Source organism: Equus przewalskii, chromosome 19, assembly GCF_037783145.1.
Source record: "Equus przewalskii isolate Varuska chromosome 19, EquPr2, whole genome shotgun sequence".
NCBI classification, from domain to species: Eukaryota; Metazoa; Chordata; class Mammalia; order Perissodactyla; family Equidae; genus Equus; species Equus przewalskii.
Genome location: NC_091849.1, coordinates 46,573,390 through 46,587,350, shown reverse-complemented (window position 1 = coordinate 46,587,350; position 13,961 = coordinate 46,573,390). Strand labels below are relative to the sequence as shown.

General features: G+C 37.1%; 1 protein-coding gene across 4 annotated transcripts in view; it reads left to right on the top strand.

Annotated features, from left to right (window-relative positions):
• PTCHD4 (patched domain containing 4) overlaps window positions 1-7,087 on the top strand; it is a 184,890-nt gene extending 177,803 nt beyond the window's left edge. For 2 of the 4 annotated variants that reach the window (XM_070586197.1, XM_070586196.1), the window contains one exon: window positions 999-7,087. In XM_070586197.1, coding sequence (XP_070442298.1) covers window positions 999-2,632 — 1,634 coding nt within the window. In that variant the 3' untranslated portion in view covers window positions 2,633-7,087. The remainder of the gene's footprint in view (window positions 1-998) is intronic. The other 2 variants (XM_070586198.1, XM_008523630.2) reach the window with 1 other exon arrangement.
• The last annotated feature ends 6,874 nt before the right edge of the window (window positions 7,088-13,961 follow it).

The window sequence follows — 13,961 nt, the reverse complement described above, 5'->3', positions numbered from 1 at the left end:
GACGTGAAAAAAAAACAGAATTGCAGGAAATTGCAGGTATGGGAGAGTAAATCCTCACTCTCCCAGCTGCTTTTTACTTTTGCTAGTAAGGAAGCAACTGGTGAAATATTAAGAGCTGTCAAGTTCCTGAAAATAATAGCTCAATATCTAAGAGTATCTAGCACGTAGTAGATACTCAAGTAATATTTGTTGACTAAACCTTTTGCCTATCTACCCTTATCAAAGGTTGCACAGAACTTGGTTAAAAAGCATCATTCTCCACTAACTTTAATGAAGTGGTCAAAAACATTTAGTCAGCATCTACTCTGTGAATAAAGACGCTGTGAGAAGCCCAAAGGAAATGCTTGCTGTGATCTCTTACCCTGAAGGTCTTGCCCTGTGTTTTATGTGACCTGGCAGATTTTTTTGACCCACATCCAATGTTAATTAATAAAATCTATAGGAATTGGTTTCTAAGCCATTTGGCCACCAAGCAGATGGTTAACATTGTAAAATCAATTTAAAGCCATTTTTAAGTGTTTAAAATCATCTTATAATTTCCTAAATCAGCGTGTAAGTCAGCATGAAATGGAAGTCAGTGACTACCAGTCAACACATCGGTTGATCAAGCACTGACTTGGTGTTGAGGGGCATTTGAAGATGCATGAATAACAGCCCAGAAGGACAACTTATAATCCATTTAGGGAGACAATATGTGTGCAGGGAGAAAAAACGTGTAATAATGTCACATTACACTTACAACTTGTCAAATTAATAGAACAGACAGTAAATATTTCATTTTCCCAGAATACCAATAAATTTGGACTTTGCTAAAGTGGAAACAGGGACCAAATATATTCTGCTGCATAATTCAAATTTTGAGACCCTGATAAGAGAATCATAGCACTTTGAAGATTAGAATATAAAGTACTATTTGGCATAGATAATCTATAAGGAATTCACTTGAACCATAGGAGGAAATAAAAACAATTATTCTTTTTTCTTCTTTTTTAAATTAGGTCATGGAACTAAAGGAGTATTTGAGCTTCTGTCTGGATGGCGGAGAACCAGAGAGAATTTGCCCTTCAAGGACAGGGTAGCAGATGCCTATTCTGATGTGATGGTCACCTATACCATGACCAGCTCCCTGTACTTCATTACCTTTGGCATGGGTGCCAGCCCATTCACAAACATAGAGGCTGTGAAGGTCTTCTGTCAGAACATGTGTGTCTCCATTCTGTTAAACTACTTCTATATTTTCTCCTTCTTCGGCTCCTGTCTCGTTTTTGCTGGCCAACTGGAGCAAAACCGCTACCACAGCATCTTTTGCTGTAAGATCCCTTCTGCAGAGTACCTGGACCGCAAACCTGTGTGGTTCCAGACAGTGATGAGTGATGGGCATCAACAGACATCCCATCATGAGACGAACCCCTACCAGCACCACTTTATTCAGCACTTCCTCCGTGAACATTACAATGAATGGATTACCAATATCTATGTGAAGCCATTTGTTGTCATCCTCTATCTCATTTACGCCTCCTTCTCCTTCATGGGGTGCTTGCAGATTAGTGACGGAGCCAACATCATCAATCTACTAGCCAGTGATTCCCCAAGCGTTTCCTATGCCATGGTTCAGCAGAAATATTTCAGCAACTACAGCCCCGTGATAGGATTCTACGTCTACGAGCCCCTTGAGTACTGGAACAGCAGCGTCCAGGAGGACCTACGGAGACTCTGCAGTGGGTTCACCGCAGTGTCCTGGGTGGAGCAGTATTACCAGTTCCTGAAAGTTAGCAACATCAGTGCCAACAACAAGAGTGACTTTATCAGTGTCCTACAAAGTTCGTTTTTAAAAAAGCCAGAATTCCAGCATTTTCGAAACGATATCATCTTCTCCAAGGCAGGGGATGAAAACAACATCATTGCTTCTCGCTTGTATCTAGTAGCCAGGACTAGCAGAGACAAGCAGAAGGAAGTCATAGAAGTGTTGGAAAAGTTGAGGCCTCTGTCCCTCTCAAAGAGCATCCGATTCATCGTGTTCAACCCCTCCTTTGTGTTCATGGACCATTATGCCTTGTCTGTCACAGTGCCTGTTCTGATTGCAGGCTTTGGTGTTCTCCTGGTGTTAATCCTGACTTTTTTCCTAGTGATCCACCCTCTGGGAAACTTCTGGCTAATTCTTAGTGTCACCTCAATTGAGCTGGGTGTTCTGGGCTTAATGACATTATGGAACATCGACATGGATTGCATTTCTATCTTGTGCCTTATCTACACTTTAAATTTCGCCATTGACCACTGTGCACCACTGCTTTACACATTTGTATTAGCAACTGAGCACACCCGAACACAATGTATAAAAAGCTCCCTGCAAGAGCATGGGACAGCCATTTTGCAAAATATTACTTCTTTTCTTATTGGGTTGGTCCCCCTCCTATTTGTGCCTTCGAACCTGACCTTCACACTGTTTAAATGCTTGCTGCTCACCGGAGGTTGCACACTTCTGCACTGTTTTGTTATCTTACCTGTGTTCCTAACCTTTTTCCCCCCTTCCAAAAAGCACCACAAGAAAAAGAAACGTGCCAAACGAAAGGAGAGAGAGGAAATTGAATGCATAGAAATTCAGGAGAACCCTGATCATGTCACCACAGTCTGAAGGCTATAGACTAATGGATTATTTTTCTTTTCCAGTATTGCACAACGATGCAGGGCAAGTAAAGCTCAGACCTCAGCTGCTTGGGCTGGCCCGGGGTAACAAGGCAAGTCAGATCAAGAGTGAATTATTCCTGATGCATCAAGGTGTCTGCTTCCTGGGGGGAAGAGGGAATCAAACAAGGGGAAAAAGTTCTTTGCAACCTTGTTCTCCACTAAAGATAAGTTTCTGGATGTGATCTTAGAGTTCTTCCAAGGAATGGATGAATCAACGGAGTGTTCGAAGGCCAAAAGAACCAACCGCTTTTAAAAATAAAATACTTAGGAGAGATGGAGAAGAGAAGAAAGGGGGCCTCCAAATGGGGAAAAAGACATGGGAAATGTCAAAATTGCCATGGCACTTTTCATATTCGTTTTTTGAACAGTTTGGTCAAAGGAAACCTATGCACTTGGGAAGTACATATTTAATCCTGTCTAAACCAAAGGACTTCCCAATCCATTTTATATGTACATATATATGTATATATGTTATATATACATATACTTAGATTTGTCTTTAGTGTACACTGACATTTGTGTAGAGGGAGGTGTCCATTTGCAGATAGGCTGGCCTTTCTCTAGAAAGTCAAATCAGCCTTAGCCATATGTAGATGCATTAACGGTCATTTAAAATCAATTCAAGTGTTTCAGCTTCAAGAGTATTATTCAACTGTGTGATAAGCAAAATAAACAGAGATGTAAGTCCCTTACATTCTACATATCATGTTGTCAATATTTGAGATTCTTGCTTTGGATGACTAAGCAAAAAACATAAAAAGGCATTTGAATTAATTACCACATGGCAAGGTTTAAAATCTCATGTTAGAGCTAAATAGTTGATATGGCTTTTCATTGGCTTTTAGTGATTCTCTGTATTTGGGGAGGCTGATTTGGCTGCTTTCAGAGAGCTCACCCACTGCAAATGATCACTTTACACGTATTGTCCATACATACATGTATAGAGTGCACAAGTTTGTGTGTGTGTGTGTGTGTGTGTGTGTATGAGTTTGGGTATTCCATAGTTACAGTGTTCTCATTTTAGATGGTGAAAATATACTGCCATGGAACATAGATAATTAACATAGGAGAAAGGAGACATAACTAGGAAACTTGTTGTAGAGTGAAATAGAGAAAATGGACTATCACCACTCATCATGCACCATCAACTGGTTCTTAGTGTAAGGAAAATATTCCAATCTTATGAAGTCTAGTGTGTTCCTTGCATTAATATTTGGAACGTTAACCCAGGCCACGATCACTATAGTAGTGGTCACTATACCTACTGCAATATCATTTTGTAGCTTCTTGCAATATCGTTGTTCTTGTTACCTGGAAAGTGCTCCTCGGTTGGCCCACCTCTGCGGGTGATGGTAGCTCTCCACAGGTGGCATATTAACTGTAACTGCTGCTGAATTCTCTCTCACAAAAAGGACTAAGGTAAATGTTTTCATTGAGTTCAAGTTTAAAACTGCTCCCCAGCAGATAGACTCCGTCTGTTGGGTGCTTACTTGGATTAATGCTGTGCTTCCTGTCACAGAAAATTACTAGAAAATGCCTTTGCCTATGCCAAGCAGTAAAATGAGTAAATTTTCAGGTAGGACTGAACAAATGTCTGATGATTATAAAATCTGCCAGGAAGCCCTTTTACCTGGAAAAGAGCTACGGTCTCCCATCAACTTTGGTTGTATATTTTAATTGAATTTAAAATATTAAAATCTAAAAATACAAAATATAACAAAACAAAACAAACTACTGGATTCATTTCAGTTCAGAAAATCGACACAAACCATTCCATTCTGGTTGTAGTCTTTCGAAAGGAAGTTGCTGAGTTAATGAAATAACAAAACCAGTGTACTTTTACAAATAAAGAGTTTGCCAGAATATTGAGGGGAAAGAGAACTTTTTCTAAAAGGAAAAACATTTATTTTATCTTACTGAATGGCGTTTGTTTTGTCCTACCGTGAGGTTATTGAGTTTCTGTTAGAAATGATCCACGTCTTCTCAACTGTGTTCCTCTGGACACAATATCAGTACATCAAGTATGGAAAATAATTGCCATAAACAAAGGATTATTGTTCTTACATGATTTGTAAAGTCATACCACAGATAACCCCAGCCTTTTTCCTCCTGGACTGCTCTAATAGTATGAACTGCTCTTTGGCACTAGCAGACCAACAGACCGCGATCTCATATCTGAAGTAGAAGTTTCTGAGGAGTTGGTTTTTCGAGGGAGGGGCAATTCTTCGTTCACAGCTAACTCATCATTTGTGAAGATTTGTTTTACATTCCTTTCAAAAGATGGGAGGTAATCTGCTAAGAAATTCCGCTATCACTCCATTTCTTTCCAAGTTATGCCATACTCCATTCATTGGCCAATTTTTAAAAAGCTTATCTGTTTGGATCATTATTTTTCTTGATTACCTTAGACAATTCCACATGCAAAGAATATTGGCAGGCTGATTTACAAGGAAAGAATTGAGCATGCCAGTTGCCAAATGCATATGAGGTTAGTGGCATTTATTGCCGAACCACTGGGGTAGTTCTAATATCATGCCTCCATTTAGATAGTCTCTATTTGGATAGGGAAAAAAACATTCCTTTTAGATTATATCTTCAAGGATCAAAATGACTAAGATAAATATGAATTTCTCATTGTACAAGTGAGTAGAGGGGTAGAATTTTGGAAGGGACGTTATCTTTTCCAGGACACCCTGGTCCTCTTTAGCGAACTGTAGCAATAATTTATTGAACTGGAATTTCTTGTTCTGGAAGAGTTAATATACCACCCAAAATTCCTTAACTCCATCCTAGCAAGTAATTTAAGTCCAGTAGGAACCTAACTGAGTGTCATCTGGCCTCCCAACCTCACTGTGAAACAGATATTTCCAAGAATTCCGCTTACTGAATGCCAAGATACATCCTAAAGTATGGGATCATGATTTGCAGACAATGCTCAACCTCTGCCTTTTTGGGTAGCTTGTGTGCAACTCTCTCTAGTTTTCAAGTTTACTCCCATTGTTTTATCTATTTGTGAAATACTGTTGGTGTTCAAATTAGGAACTTATCTACTGCTAGAAGATGACCAATCAGCTCCTAGAAGAGAAGAAATCTGTGGGAAATATTTCAGATAAATAGAATATTTCACTTTGTTGAAATGTGTTTTTCCCTTCAAGTGAGAGATTTTAAAAGTTTGCAAAACCCCCACCATTTCTGAATTTAAACTGAATGTAGATTTGTTTCCTCCTATCAGAATTTAAATATGAATTAAGTATCATAAGAGTTCTACTCTCCAAGATGGTTAATAAAGCTTCAAAGAGGTACTCACCCAAATTATAGGAGGAGATTTGGCTAAAAGTTAGATTCTTAACCTCTTATAGTTAAAGGTAATGATACGCTAACTTAACCATACATAACTTTTTTTAATGAAAGGTTTGCTTAAATGTCATCCTATGAATTCTTCCAGGGACCGTGAACCTCTTTGAAGGTTGTGCATAAATATTCCATGAAAGAATTCTTCTCCACGGTGGTTATATCATGTGAGTGTTTCTTTCCCATTTGATTCCTATTTATTTCCACAGAATTCTGGTTTTACCTTATGAGGTTAGAAGAAGAATTATGACAAATGAAGCTTCTATGATGCTATAACAGCCATTCTTGAATGCTGAATTCAAGAGGGTGAGAGCTTTGTCCATTTTGTAATTACCCATTGCACTTTCCCATAATAAGCTAATCCTTTGAGGCTTGTGGTTAGAGCTAGGGATTAACTATTGCCATTCAGAATTACATGTATTTTTATAAGTTGACTGTATATATCATAATTACAGTCACATATTTTTTATGACCAAATAGTTATGAATGCCTGGCACTATGCATGCATTGTTACTAATAGTATATAGATTTTTTAAAGATACTATTTTCATGGTGATTGCAACTTTTATTAAAATTCTTATATCACCCATTCATAAATGCCTTGTAGGTTTTGGTCCCAAGGGCCTAAAGTCCACAGGAAGTTCCATTCCAAGGGGAACAATTTAAAAATTGCCTTCCCTGAGTGTCAATGGCAGCAACCTCTTCGAGAATGTCCTCTGGAGAATCCTAGAGGCTAAATCTGGCTTCCAGATAAAGATCAGAGCGGATTCTGTGTTACTCAGTAATTAAGCATACTTTAATGCCCTGTGTTTGTTAATCTCATGATGAACCAGAGAATACAATGCCTTGAGACTAGAATATAGATGTTGTCTCTTGTGGATTGGAGAACTTAATGATTTGCTCAGCCTGTTTCTAGAGAGTCTCTTTTGTCGGTGTTTGTAAATGGTATTGATAACCCTTTCAAATATGAACCTGAAAACTGTCATTTATTCCAAAAGAGATTTAGAAGCGTTTTTATTCCCCTTAAAAACAAAAAACAACAACAACAAAACACTTCTTGCTTTTTCTGTGTTACAAAGAGAATTTTATGACAAGTTTTATAACATTGACTCAAAACCTAGCTATAGACAAATGGGTATGCCCTTGAAATCTCCCCATCTTGAATCTAAACATAAAGCTCAGCATCATCAGCGTGGTGCAGGCATTTACATCAACCCTTTTAAGCAATGATCTGCCAATATATTATGTAGGGAGAAAATGAGCTAGATTTTTTTTTATTGGTTTCTCTTCAAAATCATGACTGCAAATATATTTATTCAAATGAAAGCAGCAAAGCCATAAATAAAAGTAACAAAGCCTCTTTGCATCAGGTCCAGCATGGTAGGGACTATAGATAGGTAAAATAGCAGTAAATTACCTTGATTTCTAAACTAAAGAGCCAAGGTTTAACTCACCATTATGTTTTAGTTAGAAGGGCAAGTGTTTGTGCTTGAAGAGATGCAGATTTGGATCAGGTAACATTTGGAGTAAGGTTGAAAGACTGTTGAGAAATGAGCCTACATACTTAGAAATCAAGATGTCAGTAAGAAGGGATGATAGAGCATGTGGGAAAATTGCACATATTTTACAGTTTAGCATCCAGCACAGAGAATTGCACGGTGCCTCAAAACTATAGATTCTCAACTGCTAGCAAAGTTGATCAGATGCAATTATATCTCACTTGAAGTTTCTCTTCTCATTTGTCAGATTCTGATCTTTGTGGGGAAAGTGCTCCTGGATTTCCAAGCGTTAACCAGAGCTATAGATGATTTTGTGAGTGAAAGTGGGATGTTAGGGGGACTCCTTGAAAAGAAGCTTCAAGTTAACACCCAGATAAGCATTATTCATTCCCAGAGATGGCTGTCAACATTGCTCTGATTTTGTGCGTCTTTGAGACATAACAAATACTCTTTTGATGTCTTCTCTGTACTTAATGAAGATCTCTCTGTTGCTGATAGAGAAGCCACTTGCTTATAAAATGGAAAACAATTTGAAGAGAGAAATATATAGGGTCAAAAATCATATACTAGAATAGTACAGATGACTAGTCAACAGATAACATCATATCTCTGCTGCATTTCTAAAGACGTCATCAAAATTATATCGACTTATATCCTAAATTGATAACCTCTATAAGGTAGATATTTTTAATATAATAAAGTATTTATAAAAAAATCATTGCTAATTTTTCACTTTTATAAATTATAGAAAGTCAATCCCTACTATTTTTCCCAGTTGACATTTTCCCCTAGAAAGTTTTCACAGGTCCTGCTAATTATGAAGTCTTAAAAATCAGAAGGCAGGGGCCGGCCCAGTGGCACAGCGGTTAAGTTCACACGTTCCGCTTCTCAGCGGCCCGGGGTTGACTGGTTCGGATCCCGGGTGTGGACATGGCACCACTTAACAAAAGCCATGCTGTGGTAGGCGTCCCACATATAAAGCAGAGGAAGATGGGCATGGATGTTAGCTCAGGGCCAGTCTTCCTCAGCAAAAAGAGGAGGATTGGCAGCAGTTAGCTCAGGGCTAATCTTCCTCAAAAAAAAAAAAATCAGAAGGCAGCTTTAGAAACAGAAGAATAAGAACATCTAATGTGTGATTCCTGCTCCATGCCACGTGTTTACACTTATCTGAACTGGGGCTTTTAGAAGTCATTTGTAACTGTGTTCTGGTTTCTCACATGGCTGACGGCATGGCCAGATAGAGGAAGAGTATGGTTTCCTTTCTCTCTATTTCTGTAGTGATTAGAGCAACCACATTATCCACAGGGCTCTGTCAAAACAGTGGAGAAATAGAACTTTAATCCTATGGAAGATTTCATTGAAGAATTTCCTAGGAGTAACTAGGAGAGACTGCATGGGTAAAAGACAAGTGGAATTTATTATGTGTGTCACTTTCCAGTCCTGCATAAATTTATTAACTTGGATTCTGGCAGAAGCAGTCCACAGTATGTTGTGGGGAGCATTTAAGTTATCTAATGTAAGTTGGTCAATAGCATCTCCCCTGGAAACTGAAATACCTTCCATCATTCTATTTGGTCGATTCACTGATTATTGATAGCCACAATAAGAGAGCTGGAAAAAGACCAAACTGTCATATTCCTGCATGTCCTGTGGCAGTATGCAGCATCTATTTTGAGGTAGAATCAAGCAATTCTGGCATCTTTTCTTCTCAAACATAAAAGTGCTAGGTGCCGATAAATTAGACGTTAAACTCACCAGTGGAAATATTCCAAAGTTTTAGCAGAATTTAAGCAACAACTTTATTATACTTTCCTTTTAATTATGCATATTTTCCAGCAAAAGACTTTCCTGCTCTTAGATAGCAAATCTGTCACAGCTTGAAAAGGGCAGAGATCTTTCAAGCTACCTCATAAGGGTATTTAAAGACAAAATGGCGTGCAACCTTTGATTAAATGGCACTATAGTAAAGCCACACAGTAATATTATTTATCACCCCTCCTTGATGCTCTTTCACTTTGTAAATTTAGAGCAAGCTAAATGTAAAAGGAATACTCCTATGTGCAATCCCATTTGTGCATTCTAGTTAATGTAATATTCATTAATATGAAATCTCTCAGGGTAGTTGTTTGGTTGTCTCTCTACAGACATCCCAGAGCATGAAATGGTTCAGAAAGAGAATGCCTGACATTGACTTTGAGGCAGTGGGCCACCTAGTGAGGTGCGCAATCAAGTAACCCGTGAACAGCTTCAGTAAAACTTCCAAGTGCACTTCCTACCAATGGAGGCGAACTCAGGTTTTCTGTTCGCTTGTTTACCCTAAGCAAATAGAAAGAGACAAAGTCACTAGTATTTGACATTTTACTTAGGTTTTCTTTTGTACTGGATGCCATTATATTATTTTTGGCTAAATTAGGGTTCTGAAACACAGGCCACTTTCGGAAACATTAGAATCAGTGAGAAGAAAACTCCTAGAAAAAAACATTCTTTGCCCATGCAAAGACAAATTGTAGGAATGAAAGTAAAAGTTGAGTACTTTTATTTCCTTTTTTTCCTAAAACAAAAGCCCACTTGTGCTTAATCCTGGCTAAATAAAATTTTCTATAACAAAATTAAAAAGAATGATAAAAATTATGAAATTATGACACTCCAGCGTCTTATCAATACAAACCTCATGGCAAACCATCGTTTTCAGATGACTTTCTCTATGAGAACATGCTCTTTTTAAAGGTTCTATGACACGTAGGTTCTTATTACCACATCTCACTTATGAAAACAGCTCGTTTATCACTCCTAAAATAGAGCAAATAAAGTAATAAGCTTTTTTAAAGCTCTGCTCTGTAAATATGTATCTTGGTCTCTAAAAATAAAACTACTTATTGAGGAAAGCTTAAAGAAGAATTTTGAACAAAAATGCCAATATCTAAAAATATATATACGTTACCTAAGTTATATTTCCATCCCAAAATATCTCCAAAGTAGGGAACTGACTGGGTACCCGTGTTAGATCTTACCAAGAAGCAAACATCTCATGTGAGTCTTTTCAAAGTCTCCAAATTGCCTGAATTTGGGCCTTCATCAAAATTTATCTCCATTCTCTATGCATGAAAAGAGAAATTTTATAGATGAAAAGAGAATTTATAAATCAGGTTTTTCTAACTATAATAAAAATGAAGAAATAACAAATTATTCCCCATAGATTTGAACATGTAAACCTACATTTAATTATTAATCTCACAACTCAATCAAGAGAAATTATGCTGCAAATGTTTCCTTGTTTCTTTCAGATTATTTTCATACTTTGGATACATGGAGATAGAATAATTTGAGTTAAATTCCTCAGGATTACTCTGTTTAAGAAGTTTATGATCAAAAGCCTAAAGGTAAAACTCAAGAAAAACAACAATAAACTCTTAGCTACTCGCAAAAATGTTGTCTCAGTTATATTCACTATAATGCCACCAGGCAAAGTTATTTACAGTATTTCTGGCTGGGTTGACCTTCTAGTTTAACAACAACAACAACTAAAATCTAGTTCCATTTGTCATAATAAAGAACAGTTAACACATTAAAGCAGCGGTAGATGCTAATACCGGTATTTACTCTTTAGTTCCCGGGGTCAGTTGACTTCACCAGTTCTTTCTAGATCACAATTCCAAATGCTGCAGGCTAGGTTGTTCATAAATTCACTGCACTCTCCTTTATTTCTCATTGTTAATTTTAAGTGCCCCACAGTATGTCATAATATGTGACTTCTTCATCTAACCTCAGTGTGATCTTTGGGTTCCTGTTCTTTAGGGAAAGATTCTTCTAAGCTAGGAATTAAACTTCCTAAATGTAACATCTTATGATATCACAATGTAACATAATAATCTGTACTTCTTTAGTCCTTTATTGAATTACAAGTTCTAAAAATTTTCACTTTTATCCTTTAAAAATTCAAGAATTGTGCATTAAAGATAATACCATGATAATATCTATCAATTATTTCTACATGGTTAAAACAAAGCAGTCTGAATCAAATACAAAACACCTTGACATTCCTGAGACATATTTTCTATGAATCTGTAAGTTCTCAAATATCTGTATAACATATAAATTACTAAAGTGTTACTGAAATACTTAGGTGGCACTTTAAGACCCCTAATAGTTTTATTAACTTCAAGTCTAAAGTAATTTATAATCAGTTCAAAAGAATTTGGCCTAAAACTTCTCACTGCATTACATTGTAACACTGTAGGAACATTAACTATAAAAGTTCTTAAATCACCAATTTTTCACCACATGAGAGCTACAGAGATGGAAAAAATAATAAATAGGCTAATGGCTCCCGAGCAGTACAGAGATTTCTTCACAAAGCACATCCCTTAGGCTGCGTAGGGTTACAGTTCCAAGTTTGGACAAAATTATTCATGAGCTGTCAGCACCACTTCTAAGTCATTAAAGCCAAAAATGTTAAGTCTTTGAATGCTCAAGTGCACTGTATTCTGATGAATAATGTGGTGGCATTACAAGAAATACGTAGATAACCAACATTTACAGGATTTAAGTACATGTGATGCCAAAATTATACTGAGACAATTTAATAATCTGCAATTCACTGCACAAGCTTTTGTCATTGCAGTGTCATCTTTGTTACTGACATCATTTGTATGACTAAATAGAGAACATTTCATTTTATATAGTATTTCATATTTTTTAAACAAGAATGCCCAGAATTTTGTATGGAAATGTTTGTATTTACTCAATAGCCATTTTCCTGTCCAAATTTAACATTTTAATCATTAATTTATTTTGCTTTTTTTTCTTTGTTTAAATGTGTTCAATTTTTTTATTTCTAAAATAATTTTCCTTAGAGTAATTAAAACATCTTTTTCCTTTAGCTAAGGGTAAGCATGGCTAGAAAGGAGAAAAACAAGAGCTTAGCAAAATTAAGGTGGACAGGTGAACACATTTGTAAGCACTAAAGTTTGGGAAAAGTGTTAATCATTGTGAGTTGTATGTGAATCAAGCTGAAATTCCCTACTGCTTTTAATAACGGCAGCTGACATGGCAAACAGTATATATTACAGGTCCTTCCGCTGAGCAAACACTTGCTAATTATCTATTCAATGAAGAAAATAAATGAAAGAATCCTCCTGCGTCTGACTTGTCTGCCTGTGACCTAATGTGAAAGGAGTTAACAGTCTCAGCTTGTCAGAGCCCGTATGTGCATGTTTTTGTTATTGTTTTATTTTATTTTCTGGAATTCTTCTTTATAGCCAGTTACATAGCAATAAGGCCCCACATAAAGGACAAATTTCAGGTGTGTTGACACTAACTGTCCTTTCTAATAAGTCGAAATGCTAGAGCCTAGAGCTATGTGCATCTTGATAGTGAAAGAAAAGGGAATGCGATTTGACGTGAAGAAAAAAATGAAAGGACAGGGATGATGAAAAAAAAAATGGGGAGAAGTCAGTAAGAAAAACAAATACAAAACTTTTGAAGAGGGAAATAAATAGCTGAACTAAAATTTTTATTTGTTTTCTATTTGTTAGCTTATTTTTTTGTTTTTTTAAAATAACCATATTGGAAGGGGTCGGAAGAATGTTGACATATCTAAATCTCCAAAAGCTTGTTTGCAGTTAACCCTTAAAAAAATAGGACCAGAAATCCAGCTGTATTTTAGGGTCAAGATTTACTGTGGATGGGTTTCTGGAACACTCCTAAACTAGTTCAGATTATGTTTATTTACTCAGCAAATTTTGAGGAGTACCTATTTTGGTCTCTGTTCTAGGCTCAGAGAAAAATAACAATATTCATAGTCCCTCCCTTTGAGGCACCTATGATCTGTTGAGGAAACTTCTGGCTGGGATGTTCAAGATAGGCAAGGAAGGCATCATGAAAAGATCCACCTTGGAGCTTGGATAAGATTCTAATAGATAGAGATGGGGGATGGGCACCACAGTCTGGGAGAAAACGGAATACACAAGGACATACAGACTGGAAAGCAGGTTGTCCAGGATGAAGGCTATTGCAGATGAGACCATTAGGATGCAAAGCAGAGTGGTTACAGATGTGATATTATAAAGCAAGGATCACCAGGATGCGGGGAACTGTTTGGAGTTGGGAGTGGGATCATGAAGAGAAAGGTTTTTCTGAGATATATTCTTGAGCTTGAATGCAGTGAGAGGTTTACACAATATAAGCACCACAGTCCCCCTTTTCTGTGTTTTACCTGTTAAAGTCAATGATCCAAAAATTCAGCAACAACGCATAAGTGTTTATAAGCTCTATTGCTTAGAATACAGTGTTTGCAAGAGCCAGTTACAGGCACAAGTTGGATTCTCCTGGTGGTGGAACGCTATCAGTATTCTGTCCTGGATGCCTGCTGTCAGCTCACACACACCTGGTGTCCCTCAGCGTGCAAGAGTGAGAGGCTGACATGGA